The 20,094-nt window shown below is 35.8% G+C and overlaps 1 protein-coding gene across 1 annotated transcript in view; it reads left to right on the top strand.

Moving 5' to 3' along the window:
* Positions 1 to 19,289, top strand: part of SLC39A12 (solute carrier family 39 member 12) — a 69,996-nt gene extending 50,707 nt beyond the window's left edge. The window contains exon 13 of the mRNA XM_035021530.1: positions 18,584 to 19,289. Within this exon, the coding sequence (XP_034877421.1) occupies positions 18,584 to 18,712 (129 nt within the window). The 3' untranslated portion in view covers positions 18,713 to 19,289. The remainder of the gene's footprint in view (positions 1 to 18,583) is intronic.
* Positions 19,290 to 20,094: the final 805 nt, after the last annotated feature.

The following is a 20,094-nucleotide window of genomic DNA, read 5'->3' as shown; positions in this document are numbered from 1 at the left end:
AATTTTTCAGTTTGGGTAAGAGAGACTTTATTTTTGATAAATACGATTTATTATTTAAAGAATAAATTAACTCATTTTAAAGAATATAAGAGATTATGGCAAGGAAAGGCTTATTTTGGATCTGAAACAAGTTTCAGACCTTTAGGCATTTTTCCTAAGGTTTTAGATCCTGCAAAACTGTTTCCATAACAACGAGCCCATAGAAACTTCAAGAGGCTATCACCACAGATAGAACTAGAGAAGTCCCTAGAATTGGCAAAACTGGACAACTGCCCAGGACCCCAGTACATGGATAGCACCCAAGCTGATAGTGGAGAAGTTGTAACTCTGAGAGGTAGGTGGTAGAGAAGAAAGAGCTGAGCTCACCAGTTTACGTCAAAACAAAATGAGACGAAACTCGGGTGCCCCCTCCATGTACATCATGGCCATCTAGTTGAGAATAGACCTTCTTTCCAGCCCCCTCCTCAACCAATCTCCCTAACTATGTAGTTCTCTGGATCTTTCTCCCTTCCCTCTGTGCTTGTTTGTTTGTTTGAAGGGATGCTCTTTTAAAACAGTTCTTCCTCTTCCAGATTATTACTAATGCTCCTCCAATCTTGATTTCATTCAATCTTGAAACTGCAAGATTGAAGAGCAGTCGCATAGAGTACCTTGTGTATCTGTCCCCTCTAAGAAGTGTCTTCTTGATGTAATATCATAACCAGATTTTGCCTGGAGGCTTTTCCAATTTCCAGATAATTTTCCTTGAGTGAAAGGCAGGATAAGAATATTTTGATTCCAAACTTAAGATCCTCTGCTTTGAAAATAAATCCACACACACAAAAGTAAGATCTAGGTGTTAAACCCAGTCAATAAATAGGATTATCAGTAGTCAGATGAAGAGCATCCATTGGCTTCTCTATGTTTATTTTAATTCAGCGAATTTAATAGCTTCAAGATAGTGAATTGGGTGAAAAGAATGTAAATTGACTGACAAAACAGCTAACTTTCTAGCAAGGCTTCTCAGCTTTTCTTAATCACATGACTACAAAATTAAACTAAAATAGACTCCTATGCTTTTAGGATATTGATCCTATTCCCACTTCCCCATTATTCTTTATCTTCCAATTTATTGATTTTGATGGAATCATGCTTTCTCAGAGAAAGCTAGTTATTATATCCAATGCAATTTAGTCAATAATCTACAATCACCAAGTTGGTCCTAGTAAAAGAGTCCTTTCTCCTCCAAAAAACTAGTAAGCTATCTTTTCTTTGAAGTTTGACAATACCTAGGTGTGATACCCTTTAAACAATATGCTTCCATAAAAGGAGATATTTTATTTGAAAGACATATAAAATAACCTTGATATACATATTTTCTTTCAACAAATATTGTACTTGAAATCAAGGAGTACAACTCACATCATTTAAAATACACTTTTTCTGTGGAAAAAAAATGACAAGCATTTAAAAACCATTTCAGGCAGCAAAAGTAATATAATTTAACATGCAAAATTACTTCTTCACAAAAGCAAGAAGTATGAATCATTCTTACCAACAATTTTGAAAGATTTTTATTCTCTTTCTCTATAAATCAGTCAAACTCTATGCTTAGATGTTTTCTACTGAGAAAATGACTAATAGACCCAATTTTGATAAATGTGCCCTGTGATTTTAAAAAAATTGACTACCAGAAATGTTTGTATTTTTGTTCCTTGTATTTTTTTTTTCCTTCTAGCCAGTCTCTTAAACCATGCACACACATCTTCCAAAGTTATCCATTTCTTAGGAAAATACTAAAGATGACTAATGACTCTCTTTCCTGAGCTATACAATTAAGAATTTGTCTAACTGAATCACTTCCCCTAAGGAAAAAATGGAGAAGTGAACTATTAAATACAAGTTAAAAGCAGGTAATATCCTTGTCTCTCGGAATTGTGTTTGGTCTTTGTCTTACAACTCAGTTTTCAAAAGAGATTTTCATTTATTTTCTGATGTAAACTGCTTCATAAATTCCCTTGGGAAGATAAGATCGGGAAATTAGAAGTCTATAGTATCCTGTGTTTGAATTTTTTTTAAAAAGATTTTATTTATTCATGAGAGACAAAGAGAGGCAGAGGGAGAAGCAGACTCCCTGTGGAGCAAGGAGCCCAATGCAGGACTCGATCCCAGGACCCTGGGATCATGACCTGAGCCGAAGGCAGATGCTTAACCAACTGAGCTACTCAGGTGCCCCTCCTGTGTTTGAATTTTTAAATAAAATACCTAATGCTGAATTTTAAAAGATAAGCCTCCTCTTTGGTACCTTCACCTTGGTGATCCCAGGTACGCTGAAAGCTGTAGTCCTTGCTTTCTTTCTTTGCAAAGGAAAATTAAAACTGCTGTATTAAGTTGTTTTGTGAAGAGAGCTACTAATTTAAAAAGACTTGAATTCAAAACAGGACTTGTGTCAATGGGAACAAATCTCCCAATTTTTGGATATTGTCGAGTCAACATAGTGATCTGTGTTGAGGGTGTTATTATTAGTAATCAAATATGATGCTAAAATAGAATGCACTTTTTTTTGTCATATAGAATCTGTGAATTTTATTTCAAGACAGTATTATTATTCCGGCAACTGCTTTTACCCCCATGGAATTTTTAATTCTGTTACAATTAACATACAGTGTTCTATCAGTTTCCAGTGTACAATATAGTGATTTAACAATTCTATATATCATCCAGTGCTCACCTTGCTAAGTGTGCTCTTTAATCCCTTTCACCTATTTCACCCATTCCCCACTCTCTTCCCCTCCGGTAACTGTCAGTTTGTTCTCTCTGTTTAAGAGTCTGGTTTTTTGTTTCTCTCTCTTTCTCTCTCTCTCTTTTTTTTTTTTTTTTTTTTTTTTTCACTTTGTTTCTTAAATGTCACATACGAGTGAAATCATATGGTATTTTTCTCTGACTGACTTATTTCAGTCAGCATTATACCCTCGAGAATCCATCCATGGTGTTGCAAATGGCAAGATTTCATCCTCTTTTATAGCTGAGTGATATTCCATTGTGTGTATAGACCACATCGTCTTCATCCATTCATCTTTGGATGGATGAGTTGCTTCCATAATCTGACTATTGTAAATAATGCTGCAATAAACATAGAGGTGCATATATCTTTTCAAATTAGTGTTTTTGTATTCTTTGGGTAAATACCCAGTAGTGGAATTACTGATCATATGGTAATCTTATTTTTAATTTTTTGAGGGATTCCATACTGTTTTCCACATTCCCACCAATGGCGCACAAGTGATCCTTTTTCTTCACATCCTCACCACACTTGTTGTTTCTTGTGTTTTTTATTTTAGCCATTCTGACAGGTGTGAAGTGATATCTCACTGTGGTTTTGATTTGCATTTCCCTGGTAATTAGTGATGTTGAGCATCTTTTCATGTGTCTGTTGGCCATCTGGATGTCTTCTTTGGAAAAATGTCTGTTCATATCTTCTGCCCATAAAATAGAACATACTTCTAACCTCCTTTACATTGCTGTCAAAAGAAATGACTAAGAGAATGAATTCAATAAAACAAAAGAGAAAATATATAACAAAAGGATAGATTAGGTTGAAACCACACCCAAACTTTAACTGAATTAAAGTCTTAGGAGATTGTTAGAGGCAAGAATTGATGGAATATTTTTCAGCAAATATTCCAAAGAAAATTTTCATCTTCCAGAATATTGTAGAAAGAGAAATCCAGCAGGGCCCTCCTGAGGTTTTGTAGCTGATAAAACCTCATTCTGTGGATAGCCAACCTTCCCCAACCAATTGCAGCCAGGGAGTCAGCCAGGTTCCTTCAAGGAAAGGAGACATAGACTTCCCTCCATCATGTAATAGCTGACAATCACAAAGAAATTTGAAGTAGTCCACACTGCAGACTATCAAAAAAAGGATTCTAATTCTCTAGAAATGGACTATGTTATGGGTAAATTTCTTAATCCCTTTGGGCTGCTATAATTAAAAAAACATAGACTGGGTGGCTTGAACAAACATTTCTTCTCACAATTCTGGAGGCTGGGAAATCCAAGATCCAGGTGCTGGCAGATTTGGTATCTGGTGAGAACCTGCTTCCTGGTTTGCAGATGGCTGTTCTGCTGTGTCCTCACATGGTGGAGTGCAGGGAGAAGCAAGGTGTCTCAGGACTCTGATAAGGGCACTCATCCCATTCAGGAGGGCTTCGTTCTCATGACCTCATCGAAAGCCCCACTTCCTAATACCATCACACTGGGGCATAGGGTTTCAACATGCAAATTTTGAGGGAAAGAAAACATTCAGTCCATAATATCTATGCTCCAGGACTTTGAGATCTAAACGTAACACGTTTCTCACTGCAAAGTGATAATGATGAATCCTTACCAGGCAATGAATGACACCTCTTCCTATCACATAGTTTCTTGGATGTAATTAAATACTGCTTATTGTAATATTATAATAAGCTAAAGAGTTAAAGCAATTGTGAAACCTTGGAGAGTGTGTGTGTGTGTGTGTGTGTGTGGTGTTTATTATGGTAAGATACACATAACATGAAATTTACCATTTTAGGGACACCTGGGTGGCTCAGTTGGTTAAGCGTCTGCCTCTGGATCAGGTCATGATCCCACAGTCCTGGGATCGAGTCCCACATCAGGCTCCTTGCTCATCGGGGAATCTGCTTCTCCCTCTGCCTGTTCCTCCCCCTCCTTGTGCTTGATCTCTCTCTCTCTCTGACAAATAAATGAATAAAATCTTTAAAAGAAATCTATTTTAACCATTTGAAGTGTATAATTTAATGACATTAAGTATATTCACATTGTTGTACAACCATCATTTAAAAACTTTTTTCACCTTCCCAAATTGAAACTCCATACTCATTAAACACTAACTCCCCATTATTCCTGCCCCTACTCTCTGGCGTCCACCTGTTTGCTTTCTGTCTCTATGAATTTGACTACTCTAGGTACCTCATTTAAGTGGAATCATAGAGTATTGGTCTTTTTGTGACTGGTTCATTTTACTTAGCATGAGATCTTCAAGGTTGATCAATGTCAGCATGTGTCAGAATTTCTTTCCTTTTTAATGCTGAGTAATATTCCATTGTGTGTACACACAACATTTTACTTATGCATTTATCCATCAATGGACACAGAGTTGCTTTCACCTCTTGGTTACTGTGACTAATGTTGCTATGAACATGGGTGTACAAATAGATCTTGAAGTCCCTGCTTTCAGTTCTTTTATGTATATATCCAGAAGTGGAGTTGCTGAATCATATAGTAATTCTAATTTTACTTATTTGTTTTTCACAGTGGCTGCATCATTTTACCCTCCCAGTATCTCTGCATCTTCACCAACACTTGTTATAGTCTGTCATTTTGAAAATAACAATCCTAATGGATGTGAAGTGGTATCTCGTTGTTTTCATTTGCATTTCCTGAATGATTAGTGATGTTCTTTAGCATCATTTCATGTGCTTATTGACCATTTGTATATTTTCTTTGGGAAAAAATGTGTATTCAAGTCCTTTGATAATTTTGTTTAGATTTTTGTGTGAGTGAGTTGTAGGAGTTCTTTACATATTCTAGATATTAACCTCAGATATGTGATTTACAGATACTTCCTCCTATTCCATGTGTTCCCTTTTCACTCTGTTTATAATATCCTTTGATGCATAAAAGTTTTTCATGTTGGTAAAATCATATTTTTTTAAAAAGATTTTATTTATTTATTTGACAGAGAGAGAGAACAATAGCAGGGAACACAAGCAGGGGGAGTGGGAGAGGGAGAAGCAGGCTTCCCGCCAAGCAGGGAGCCCGATGTGGGGCTCGATCCCAGGACCCTGGGATCATGACCTGAGCCGAAGGCAGACGCTTAACGACTGAGCCACCCAGGCGCCCGGTAAAATCATATTTAAGCTATTTTTTTCTAATGTTTTCTTCCCTGAGCTTCTAATGACATATCCAAGAAACCATTGCCAAATCCAATGTTATGAAGATTTCTGCCTACGTTTTCTTGTAAAGGTTTTATAGTTTTAGGTCTTACATTTAGGTCTTTGATCCATTTTGAGTGAATTTTTGTATATGGTGTAAGGTAAGAGTCCAATTTCATCTTCTTGCATGTGGATATCCAGTTTTCCCAATTCCACATGGTGAAAGGGCTGTTCTTTCCTTACTGAATTGTCTCTCGGCACTCTTTTCAAAATCAATTGCCTGTGTTTGCAAGAATTCATTTCTGGACTCTTTATTGTATTCTATTGGTCTGTATGTCTGCTTTATGCCAGGACCACACTCTTAATTATTGTAGCTTTGTGGTTAAGTTTGAAACCAGAAAGAGTGAGACCTTGAACTTCATTCTTTTTCAAGATTGTTTTGGTTATTCAGGGTCTCTTGAGATTTTTTTTAATTAATTTTAAGATGGGTTTTTCTATTTCTGTAAAAAAAATCATTAAGAATTTGATAGGAGTTGCATTAAATCTGTAGATCACTTTACCTACTATTGATATCCAAGCAATATTAAGTCTTCCAATCCATGAACATGGGATGTCTTTCCCTTTATTTGTACCTTCTTGGTTAAGTTTGTTCCTAAGTATTTTATTCTTTTTGATGCTATTGCAGGTGAAATAGTTTTCTTAATATCCTTCCTTTTCAAAGTGTTCATTATTTGTGTATAGAAACACAGCAGATTTTTGTGTTGATTTTGTATCATACAACTGCTGAATTTTTTTTTTTTTTAAGATTTTATTTGACAGACACAGTGAGAGAGGGAACACAAGCAGGGGAAGTGGGAGAGGGAGAAGCAGGGTTCCTGCTGAGCAGGGAGCCAGGTGCGGGGCTCTATCCCAGGACCCTGGGATCACGACCTGAGCCGAAGGCAGACGCTTAACGACTGAGCCACCCAGGCGCCCCACAACTGCTGAATTTTTAATTGCATTTTAACATCTCAGAAGTAGAAAAGGTATTGGCACTGGGCAACAAATTTTTATTTATCAGAAGGATATGTTTCATAAGCAGTAATTTTTAAATGTAATATAGTGAATACAATTGTTTAAGTTAAAGACATTTACAAGTCAGGGAAGAAAACATTAGAAAAAAATAATCATTAATCACATGAGCTCATTTCTCTCATTTTGTTTTTTAACTCACTAGAAACAGAAATCTGCCTCAATGTTATCCATTTTTTTCTCTTCTTCCTCAATTATAGTTGTATGAGTAGATAAACATGCATTGTTGAGAATATGTAAAGAAAAGAAATCTTTACTTTTTCCAAAAGTTAGAAGGGATGAAGACTGTATGACAAATTTGATCCTTGTGTGATTTTTTCTTTAGTAGAGCAACTTCCTTTTTAAATTTATGAAGTCTGTGACAGTGAATGCCAGATACAATCTTGTTTACTCATTAGGACTAACATAGGTTGTTTAAAATTCAGTTCATCTAAAGTTTATTGAAAGCATGAGATGATCTCTTCTATGAAGAAACAACCTATGTATGGCTTCACGTTGTCAACAGTCTGGGAGAAAAGCAAAAAAGTCCTGTGATTGTTTCTGTGGTTAAATACTTACTAAAACAAGTAAGTTGGTCAGCTGACAGATGAGAGAAGAAAGACAAACAAAAATCAGGCTATCTTTTTATTGGATATATTAAGGCCAACAGTCTTTCTAATTTATAATTTTTGAGCAAGTTGTGATCTCATGGATGACTTCCTCAGAAAATTTTCTTGGAGACAGCGTATGTATAAAGGATCATAAAGACTGAGTGTTCGATTTTGCAAACACTGTGTGAACTTGTGGGTGTCATTAAGAACCATAATAAACCTATCTACCTACCTATTTAATGGAAAAACTCCTACATGTCTCTTTGTAATCATTTTTTAGATAACATGTTATTTGTGAATAATTATCAAATAACCCTTCAAAAGATCCAAAGAAAAATTAATTGATTGCCTTATTAACATTGTCGTGAATATGTGGATGAGTGAATATTCAAAGCTAATTTTTTTTCTCATGCATTTGACAATATACAGATGTTCCAGTGCCTCTTTCTAGCAATGATGATCATTTGCAAAAAATCTAGATATATTACTGGTATAAGACTGTGGAAAATATTTGGAAAAAAATCCTCTGTCCTGAGTATAAATAGAAGACTTTGAAATGGCACTATCTAGTTTGACCTATGTCACTAAACAGTTCAGTAACTCAAAATATGCTTTAGTTTTTCCTTCTTCTTTTCCTTTTTTTTTCTATTTTTAGAATAATAGGAATGTGAGAGTGGAACAGAAGAAATACAAAATGATCCATAACCATTATAATTCTTCTCCCAGTGGGCCTATACTTCCTGCTAAGAGTGTTTCTTTAATTTATCTAGTGACAGGGGTGCCTGGGTGGCTCAGTCGGTTAAGCATCTGACTTTGGCTCCGATCATGATCTCAGGGTCCTGGGATTGAGCTCTGCTTCGGGCTCCCTGCTCAGCAGGGAGTATGCTTCTCACTCTACCCCTCCCCTCATCGTGCTCTCTCTCTCTCTCTCAAATAAATAAAACCTTTAAAAAAATTTATCTAGTGACTTAGATGATCAGCTTTTTTTTTGGTCTATACTATCTGCAGTGGTGGCCACTGCTCATGTTTGGCTATCCCATCAAGCCTTGAAATGTGGTTAGTATAACTGGGAAATGGAATTTTTTTAATTAAAAATTAATTAAAAAAATATTTTTTTAGGGCAGTTTGAGGTTAATGACAAAATTGAATAGAAAGTACAGAGAATTCCTAAATAACATCTGACCTATACATGCATGCCTCCCCCACTCTCAACATCCCACACCACAGAGGTACATTTATTATAACTGATGAAACTATATTGACATTATTATCAGCCAAAGTCTGTAGTTTACATTTGGATTCATGTGTGGTGGTGTACATTCTATGTGTTTTGACAAGTGACATATACCACACTTGTAATATCATATAGAATATTTCCCCTGCCCTAAAAATCCTCTGTATTCTGCCTCTTCATCCTTCCTTTTCTGCTAACCCCTAGAAACCACTAATCTTTTTTTTTATCTCTGTAGTTTTGCCTTTTCCAGACGTAATGTAGTTGGAATCATACAATATATACCTTTTGAAATTGGCTTCTTTCACTTAGTAATATGCTTTAAGTTTCCTCCACATTGTTCTGTGGCTTGATAGGTCATTTCTTTTTAGCACTAAATAATATTGTCTGGATGTACCACAGTGCATTTATCCATTCTCTTACTGAAGAACATCTTGGTTGCTTCCAGGTTTGGGCAATTATGAATAAAGCTGCTATAAATATCCGTGTGCGGGTTTTTGTATGAACCTAAGTTTTTTATATATTTAGGAGAATATCAAGGAGTGTAATCACTGAATCATATGATAAGAATATGGCTAGTTTTATAAAAGATTTCCAAATGTCTTCCAAAGTGATTGTACCATTTTGCATTCCCACCAGCAATAAATGAGAGTTCCTATTGCTCCAGATCCTTGTCAGCATTTAGTGTTGTCAACGTTTGGATTTTGGCCATGCTAGTAGTTGTGTAGAGATATCTCATTGCTGTTTTCACTTGAAATTTGCTAGTGACATATCATGTTGAACACCTTTTAATATGCTTATTTGCCATCTGTGTACCTTCCTTGGAGAGGTGTGTCTATTCAGGTCTTTTAACCATTTTTTAAAAAACTGGGCTTCTTATTTATGTGTTTTAAGAGTTCTTTGTATGTTTTGGATAGTAGTCTTTTATCAATATGTCTTTTGCAAAAATTTTTTTCCAGTCTCTGGTTTATCTTTTCATTTTCTTGACATTGTCTTTCACAGAGAAGAAAATTTAATTCTAAAGAGATCAGTTTATCAATTATTTCTTTCATGAATCATGTCTCTGGTATTATATTTTAAAAGGCATCCCTGTACCCAACATCATCTGTTTTCTCCTTTGTTATCTTCTAGGATTTTTATGGTTTTGTGTTTTCCATTTAGACCTATGATTCTTCTTGACTTAATTTTTGTGAAGGGTAGAAGTTCTGTGTAAAGATTCATTATAGGGTTGTTTTTTGGTTTTTGTTTTTTTTTAACATGTGGATGTCTGATAATTCCAACACCATTTATTGAAAAGACTATCTTTGTTCCATTTTATTATTTTTGCTCCTTTGTCAAAGACCAGTTGACTATATTTATGTGGTTCTATTTCTGGCCTCTTTATTCCATTCCATTGATCTGTTTCTCTGTTCTTTCACCATTTCCACACTGTTGTGATAATTTTATAGTAATTCTTGAAGACTGATAGTGTCAACTCTCCAACTTCATTCTTCTCATTCAGTATTATGGTGGCCATTCTGGGTCTCTTGCCTCTTCATATAAACTCTGGAATCAGTTTGCCAATATCCATGAAATAACTTGCTGAGATTTTGAATGGGGTTGTGTTGAATATATAGAAGAACTGACATCTTGACAATATTGAGTTTTCCTGCCCATGAACATGGAATATCTCTAGATTTATTTAGTTTTTCCTTGATGTCTTTTACTAGAATTTTATACTTTTTCTCATATAGATTTATACTTGGGTATAGCACTATTTGGGGGGCTAATATAAATGGTAATGTGTTTTTAATTCAAATTCCACTTGTTCATTTTCCTCATATGTAAGAATTGACTTTTGTATATTAACTTTGTATCTTGCGACCTTGCTATAAGCACTTATTAGTTCTAGGAGGGTTTGTTTTTATCATTCTTTTGGATTTTATACATAGATGGCCTTTTTTGGTATTCTTTTCATTTCCTTTTATTCTCTTACTGCACTCACTAGGACTTCCAATTTGATGTTGAAAAACAGTTGTGGGAGGGGACATCCTTGTTTGTCCCTGATCCTAGCAGTAAATTTTCTAGTTTCTCACCATTGGGCATGATGTTACCTGTAGGGTTTTTTTTGTTACAGATGATCATGATGATTTTGAGGAAGTTTCTCTCTTTTCTTAGTTTGCTGGGAGTTTTTATCATAAATGGGTGTTGAATTTTGCCAATGCTTTTTATGCATCTATTGATATCTTCTTTAGCCTGTTGATGTTGCAATGTAGATCACAGTAATTGATTGTGGAATGTTGAACCAGCCTTATATAATTGGATATATCCCACTTGATTATGGTGTATAATTCTTTTTATGTATTGTTGGATTCGATTTGCTAATATTTTGAGAAGTTTTGCATCTCTGTTCATAAGAAATATTGCTCTATAGTTTTTATATAATGCCTTTAGTTTCTATATTAAGACATTGCTGGCCTCACAGAATGAGTTGGGAAGTATTCCCTCTGCTTCTATCTTCTGGAAAAGATTGTAGAGAATTAGTATGATTTCTTCCTGTTTGGTTGAATTCACTGGTGAATAACCTTTTTGAAGGTTATTAATTATTGATTCAATTTTATCCTGCTTGCTATTCCTTGAGCTCCTTGCATCTGTGATTTGGTACCTGACATTAATTTGGGAGAAATTCACAGCCATTATTGCTTCTGATATTGCTTCAGTTTTTTTCTCTCTTTCTTTTTTCTGGTATGATATTACACCTTTCCCCCCATGGTTTGGATATTGTGTTTTAGGGGGGTCTTTTTAGTCATTTTTCTCTCTGATTTTCAATTTTGAAAGTTCCTGCTGTCATAACTTCAAACTCAAGAGATTTTCCTCAGCCATGTCTAATCTACTAACAAGCCCTTCATTCTTCATTTCTCTTGCAGTATTTTTGATCTCTAACATTTTTTTTTATTCTTTCTTAGAATTTCCATCTCTCCATTTATATTATCTTTGATTGCTTATGTTGTCTGCTTTTCCCATTAAAGCCTTTACCATATCAATCATAGTTTTTTTGTTTTGTTTTGTTTTAAGTTCCTGGTCTGATAATGCCAACTTTCCTGCTGTATCTGACTCTGGTTCTCATGGTTGTTCAGTCTCTTCAAACTGTGTTTTTTGCCTTCACATAATTCATGTTATTTTTGTTGAAAGGATGACATGATGTACTGGGTAAAAGGAACTGTGGTAAATAGTCCTTTAATAATATAGTAATAAGGTATGGGGAAAGGGGAAGCACTATATAGTTCTTTGATTGGGTCTTGGTCTTTTGGTGAGCTGGTGCTCCCAGATGGTGAATTTATTGTCTCCTCCCCCTTTAGGTGGAAGAGAATGGCTAGAGGCGGGTGAATTTGAGTATTTCCCTTCCCTAGGCAGGATAAAGTCTAATAAAACCCCAGCAGGTTAGGCTCTGATAAAATAGTTTCTCCTAAGGGAAGTCCTTGTTAAGATCAGAATCCTCTGGCATATTTCAAAATGGCTCCTTTATCTTCCTCCAGATGAAAGCATGAAGGGATTTCCCCCCAATACTCACTGTGAAAATTCAGTAGAGCTCCTGGCAGAAAAATCCACAAAAGTGTGGATTAAGACTTAAGACTGGGTCCCCTTAGATTTTTTTAACTTTTAGGCTTACCTACACTAAATCTCTAGTAATTTGGCAATTACAGTTTATTTCTCTACCCTGGCACTGGTTTCCACAAAAGTTTCTGCTTGTAGGTTTCTGCTCAGGTAAGTCTGATTCTCTATATACACTTGTTTTTCTCTCCAGTGTTTGGGCCAGCCATTTGATCTCACTTTTCTGTCATTTCTGAGAAGAGTTGTCGATTTTTCAGTTTCTTCGTCTTTTTACTTGCTCTTGGGTGAATTAGTGACTTCTAATCTTGTATAACATACCAGAAACAAGAAGTCTTTGATATTAAATTTTTAAGTGTATAGTTTGCATATGCAAACAGATAATTGCAGATTTGCAAGCCAAATCATGACTTTCACTCATAAATTTCCATCTTGTTCTCAGATGTGGGTCTTCTGCAAGGACACAATTAAGCTTGTTACAAATGTGACAGTAAGAGCAGTGCATGGAATATGTGCCCCTAGAGAGATTAAGCATTATTAGGACAGCCTATAAAATAAGTTTCTGAGGTTTTCTCTCTCATCATATTTCTTAGGAACAAAAGTGGTTCCTTTTAGCAAATGTAAATGTATATGCCCAACTCAGTGTGCACAAAGGGTTTAAGGGATCTTCTGAAAAGAAGATGGTATAAGTCAGTTATCAAGGGAGGTTCATGAATGGAGAAGCAAATCATTTCTCTTGAAAGTTGATAATGCCAAAAACTATGCATTCCTGAGAGAGGAAAAATATTTGAATTACAATCTTAACCTTCAAAAGAGACATCGCCAAATGTCTTCAGCAAGTGAATGTTGAATATTTATATTTAAATTGTAAGTTTTTCATAGTGAAAGGACTTAGTTTTTTTAGTGTTTTTTAGAAGCATTGGATGCTGAACTTTCTTTTTCAGTATGTACATTTATGATTCATACTGAAAGCAAATGTTGAAATATCTAATGAGAGATCTTTAACACCAACAAGAAACCAGTTTCAGATTACAGATGGAAGTAGACAGAGAAGGCTTTGCATGGCAAGACTCTGAAGCTTAGATGTGTAAGGAGAGACCAAAAATCTTAGTTCTAGAGAATGTTTTATAGATCATCCTCCTGTGTGATACGTCTTCCCTGGTATATAATTATTACATAGCGTATGACATTATAATTTTTCTGGTTTCTTTCCTGATGGGCTCTAACGTTCTCTGTGAGTATTCCTTTTAAAACTTTAGCTTGACTATGAATACAGTTATGGACACTGACTCAAGTGTAAATCATTTACTTAATATAACTTTCTAAAATGTTCAGAAATTCTAATTAGCAGTTGGCCATCATACCTACATCTCAGTTCGTTAGAATTATAGGGGTCATTATCTGCAGACAAGTCAGTCGCTGTGTAGACTTGGTGCATCTTGGGTAATTTCTCTCCTGTGTCTGATTCAAATTTGAAAACAAAACAAAACAATACCATGATAAAAGACTACCTTTTAGGTAAAGATTTTCTTATTTCTTTTCCTTCTTTTTTAAATTTTTCTTGCCAGAAAATTACAATTCCTTGACTGTTATGTTTTGGCATCCACTGATTTGAGTTGGGGAACTTGCTAAACATTGCAGGTAAAAAAGAAAATTACTTTCTACCTCAAGGTTTCCAAGTTTCTGGCTGAAATCTAAAAAATATATCTCTTGGCTCTATCTCTGGGCAAAGGTGTTTTGCTAACATTTCTTCTCTTTTTTCCTGACCATTTTCTTCATTGTTAACATACTCTATCCATCATTTCACCCCCTCTAGTCTTAGGGTATAAATCAAGATCTATAAAATTGTTCAATAAAAGAATTTAATTGCCCTAGAGGAAAAGGGGACTTTTCTTTCTTGAAATCCAGGGGGAAATGGGAAGTAATAAAGCTGATGTCAGGAATATTTTAAAAAGAAAAAATGAAATATATACCCTTAAAAATTAATTCATATGGATGTTTATTTTCCTTCAAAATTTACTGGCCAAAATGATAAAAGAAAATATGAGCAGATTCAAAGTAAGTGAAATGCTGTAATCAGACATGGTTGAGATTTGGCATTTTATATTTGTATCTTTTGGAAAGACTTCTTGTAAGACTCTCTGGCATTTTGGTGTATATCCAAGAGATATTATGATTTATATGTTCATCCATAATCATTCAGAAAGGAGCCAAGTATTGTCTCAAAAGTAAGCTTAGCTGGATTTTCTTCCCAAGCCCATTTATGTACAGACATGAAAAGATCAGATAGACCATCCAAATTAAGATGATCCATATCAGAATGAGACTCTCAAACTTTTTTCTGAAATGTTGATTTTCATTGTCCATTTTTATAGGCTTACAAAATTAGTCTTTTTTTTAATAGCTTTTTTCAAGTACATGTTGTCTGCCTTAAAAACAGAACCAATAACATAACTTTTATAACAAAAGCAGCATGATATCTATATGTTGCATAATATATTTTCATTATGTTTTCACATGCAATGACTTTTATGTCTAGTTGAACATTGTTAGCATTGATATTTACACTTTTTTCTAATTAGGTAGAAATGTGTCGGTCATTATAGAGATGAATTTCAGGTAGAGAGCTGGTCTTTACAGGCCTTTATATGTCCTTGTTAGAAGGTGGACGAGAGACAGTAAAGTATCCCCCAAACTGAGAAAGCATGGTGAAAACAGAAAATGAAGGAGACCACTCCATATAGTTCACACAAAATTTTATTCAGGGTAATTTATCGATGGGGGGGTAGGGCAGGCAATGATCCATGGCAGCGGTATAGTTATTCTCTGCAAAATCCAGACCTTAGTGCACAGATTATATAGAGGGGACACGCAGAAGGTCATTGTCATGAGATTCATATGCACCTCCAAGGGCTTGCATGCCCCTAACTGACAGCTAACTTTTAATTAGATCTTGGGCATCACCTGTGCATCAGTAAGGGGAAAGACTATGTTATCTCTAACAGATTCATGGGAGGCCAAAATAAGCTTCCCCTAATCCCAGCCTCAGTGGGCATTTCTAAGGTATGTATATTAATCTCCAAGGGGGCCAGAACACATAGCCCTAAGAGAGCTCACTGAACAAACATGAATACAATGGAGGGCCAAAGATGGGAGTCTGTATTGTCTGCGTTCCTACAGTCCTCTACAGTAATGAGATGAGCTGGCTTCTTGTCCTAGTTCTGACGTCACATCCATGTGACTTTGAGTAAGTCATTATCCTCCTTGAGCCATTGTTTCCTCCTAACTAAAAGGAGTTAATAATTTTGTCTCTTGCAGGATTATGAGGAGTAAATGGGGGTGCGGGATATAAGAAAGGGCATGATAAAACAGATGAAAATGAAAGTAAGCACTGCATAAGACCTTCAGCTTGAGCATCCTGAAGGACCTCAAGGAAAAAATGAGCTGCTAGGAGGCACACCTACATGGATGGCAAGATATTGTACAGCCAGTTATTTTGATTAAAAAGTGAAAAGCAGGGATCCTGCTGCAAAACTTCCCAGAAGATATTGCATTTATGTGAATGGTGGCTCCTGGAGCTGTAAAATATTCATGGTGTTTTCTTGTGGATAATGTCATCTACATACTCAAGAATCAAAGATTCTTGGTTTTCTTACTGGGAGTGTGGCCACTGACAGAGCCTGGAAACTCTTCTAAACACATTTATTCAATTTTATCATGTGTTACTATAAGCCAACAGCTGGTCTATAAACTTAGGCTGGTGAGAAAAACAATAGATCAAACACTTGTTTTTTAAAAATTGTGGCATTTTTTTGATTTAGTTGGGACAGAAACTTGTTTGAGATTATGAAGGAAGTCCAAAGACACTAACTTAATCTTTGCAGTTTTGTATCTTAAACATTTTGGCTATTAAATCTACCTAATCAAGACCTACTTCTTTCCAACCAAAGACCCTGAGTAGACGTTTGAGGCAAAGATGGAACTTAGAAAATGAGCTTTCTAAAATGTAGGTTAAGAAATTGATGGTTTGAAAATGTATCTCAAGTTCTACCTGTTGAATAGAACCGTTTTCACCACCATGCTTTGTATCTTGGCTGAAGTATTTTTCTCAACAATTCACTAAAAACAATCACGATGGTTCAGTCAGTTATTCCTATTTTAGGAGTATTTGCCCAAAAGAAATCTTTTTAGAAATTACTTCTATTTCATCAGAGATGAACACCCAGGTGGCACTAGACACAATAGACATAAGACGAGATGTTAATTCATCCACATCTTGAGGATGAATATTAATTACCTTGCTTGCAAAACAAGGAGAGGGAACTACACAATGTCTTAGTGTATTTGGAGATAAGGTTAGTCAAAGTTTGAGCCTTTATGTGACCAGAGATGGCATAATTATGTCTCACAGATGGTCTGATAGACAAATAATTGAGACAGAAGGAAACTGGTCACCTGTGTTGTCTGGCCTTGAAGTAAATGCTTGAAGGAAATTGCTTACAAACTGTTGAGACTCAGATGTATTGGGTACCTCCAATGCATGTATCTTGTTATTCCCTCAAGAGTACCATCGATTGCTAGCTCTTTGGGAATAGTCTATGGATTTTCAAAATGTCATTGTAAATTTATAATAGATAATGAACCATACAGGATTACTCTAAAGTAGTATGGCTAAACTTATGTTTAAACATGGCAGAAAAACATCAAAAGGACACATAATTTGTTTAAGGTTATCTACCCAGGACAGCATTTCTGGATCCTACTTTGCCTTTTGGCCCACTGCTCAGTGTTAGGGTGTGAGATAGCAGGTCACAATAATCCTAATCTTCATCTTGTCAATTTCTCTAATCAAACGGAGAAATATCTATCTCAAGCATACCCAAAGAGAACATTCAGGATGCTCTTGTACAGACATTAAAAAAAAACAAGTCAACCTAGAAAAAGAATACATCAACCATTTGACTGCCATAAATCTAAAACCCTGGCATATTTTATAGATGTTACCTTTTTCTTGCTGTAAGTAATGCAGGAGTTCTCAACCAGAGGTGATTTTTTTTATCCCCCCAGGGGACATGTGACAACATCTGGAGACATTTGCGGTTGTCACAACTGGGGTCAGAGGTAACAGCTGACAACTGTCAGGTAGAAGCCAGGCATGCTGCTGAACATCCTTTAACACATACAAGAGCCCCATAACAAAGAATTATCCAACCCGAAATGTTAATAATGTCACGGTCCGGTGAAGTCTTGCCTCCATGTTGACCTAAGCCGGTTTTCCAATAGAAATGACTATGTCATGCAAAAGATACAGTCACTCTCACCTTCTTAGGATGAGGGATTCAAAGGAACATGGGACGGAAACACCACGAGGATGAAAGCTACAGCATAGGGAATACCGTCCATGGTATTCTAGCCTTGTAAGGTGACCGACTGTCGCTACATCTGTGGTGAGCGCACAATGTATAGAGATGTGAAATCACTATGTTGTACACTCAAAACTAAGGTAACAATGTCAACTATACTTCAACTAAAAAAAATAAATACAAAGAGATTTTAAAAAAGGAACATGTTGAGGTGCTTTTCCCCCGGACGCTCACAAGAACATTTTCTTCTACATGGTATTAAAGCCATTCCACTAACCATACAGCTGCCTCTTGCCTCTCCAAGAGTAAAACACAGCCCTAGCGCGTGATGTCTTTATTGTCCTAAAGGTCAGGAAGACCTTGGTGACCTCTTTGGTGATCTCTTTGAAAGGAAACAAATATATGCTTTGTAACAACAAGTATATTTAGCGGCTTCATAAACCTAACAGAACAGTAGGGCGCCTGGGTGGCTCAGTTGGTTAACCTAACAGAACAGTAAAAAATAATACTTTATATCTACTATCTATTTACATTTAAGCACTCTCTGAAAACAAAAGTAAGAAGGGTTGGGTTGGCTTTCAGCTGATAACTGTCATTTTAAGACTTCTGGCAACACTAGGATCCTTCTAACTACAGTCGAATGATTTAATTTATCTTATACTTTTAAATTTTGGTCAAGAGTAGGTATTAAGCATTTTGTAACTGTTTTGGGAATTTGAAAGGTTATTAAGTTCTGAATAACAGAGTCTCTCATGTTTTCCCACCAAACTTTTCCCAGCAGTGAGTATATCTGGATCTTATTCTGGTTTTTTATTCTTTTTTTAGCTTCCTGAAATGACTCATGTTCAAACACGGCGACCCTGGTTGATGTTTCTCCTGCAGAACTTTGGATTGACCCTAGGTTGGCTTTCTCTCTTACTGTTGGCTATATATGAACAAAATATTAAAATATAAGTTAAAGAGTATCAAAATCCTTCAAAAGCGAATTTATACGGCTTAATTTTGTTTCTTTTGTTGTACTCTAGAGTGGCTGGTAAATTAAGCATTTTTATCTTCGAGGAAGGGTGTGTGTTATTTAGTTCATTAACTTATTAATTTTATGATGCACTTTCGTCTTAGGATATAAATGTCAGGTTGTCCTCAATTAAAATTTTGGTATCAGTACCCAGCACCATGATGGAACTCCTATCTTTTTGAGTAATTAGCAAATTCTAAATTAATGTTGGTAAACTTTCAAACAATATTGTTTTGCTAACAAAGAATGTTTGTAGTGTTTGAAGTGGACAGACGCCTGCTGGGATCAAATCGGCGGCAACTTCTTTGATGTCAATAATATTTTTCTTCTTGTAAGACGAGAAACCATAAGCAAAATAAATTACAAACAAATGTAATAAAGTCTCGTGTTAATGTGATGATTTGTATGACCTTCTCTTACTGGGTGTCAGATTCTGAGTCAATTCTTGGAAAACCAATATAACAGTTCACCTGGAAGCATTACCCACTGGCTCATAAATGCTTATAAATCAGCAAATTCAGGAAGCCTAAAGGATAATAGATCGGCATTCTTTCTAATCACCAAATAAAATCTGTTCTAGGTAAGGAGAAATGGAAACAAAAAGGGAAGTTAAGAATTTTTTTTAATTCATAAAACTAGAGTCAGGCAGTAGATCAATGCATAAACTCACAAATTCCACAGTCTGCGCCTATGGATACAATATTAGTGATGATGCGATATAGTTTATATTTTCTTGAGTAAACCTAAATGTTATTTCCGTAGGTAAGTTCGTGAAATGTGCAAGCTGCAGTACTGATAACCCAGAAAAATTATTAAAATAGAAAATATCCTGGCTTTAGTTATTTTTCTTGGAAAACAGAGGCCTAATATTTTTATTTTATTATTGATATATCTTGACAAGGGAAAAGGGCCATTTTACTGCCAAAATGACTCATGGCACTCGATCAAATACGTCTCTTCTGCTTCTTTCTTACCGGTACACATACTCTTTGCCATGTCCCACCCAAGCACCATCTTTTTCAACCACCTTTATTTGATTTCAAAATGAGGCTGGTTTCTTCTTCACTGGTCTTCAGAGCTTGATTTAAGGGGGCCTCATGATAAAGTGCAGTAGTTCACAGACGTTGGCCTACATTAAGATCAACTGGAGGATTTATTCAAACACGGAATGTTCGTCTCCATACGGAGAGTTTCTGATTCTGAAGGTCTGGGCAGGGTTTGAGACTTTGATTTTAAACGACCTCCAGGTGATACCAAGGCTGCTGGTCGGCAGGGTGGGGCCCTTTGAGCTCCACTGGTGTGTAGAAGTCAGGCACACCTG

The sequence above is a fragment of the Mirounga leonina genome, unplaced genomic scaffold, assembly GCF_011800145.1.
Source record: "Mirounga leonina isolate KUSES-001 unplaced genomic scaffold, KU_Mleo_1.0 Mir_175, whole genome shotgun sequence".
Taxonomy (NCBI): domain Eukaryota; kingdom Metazoa; phylum Chordata; class Mammalia; order Carnivora; family Phocidae; genus Mirounga; species Mirounga leonina.
The sequence above is the reverse complement of the archived record's forward strand: the minus strand, read 5'-3'. Positions and strand labels throughout refer to the sequence as shown.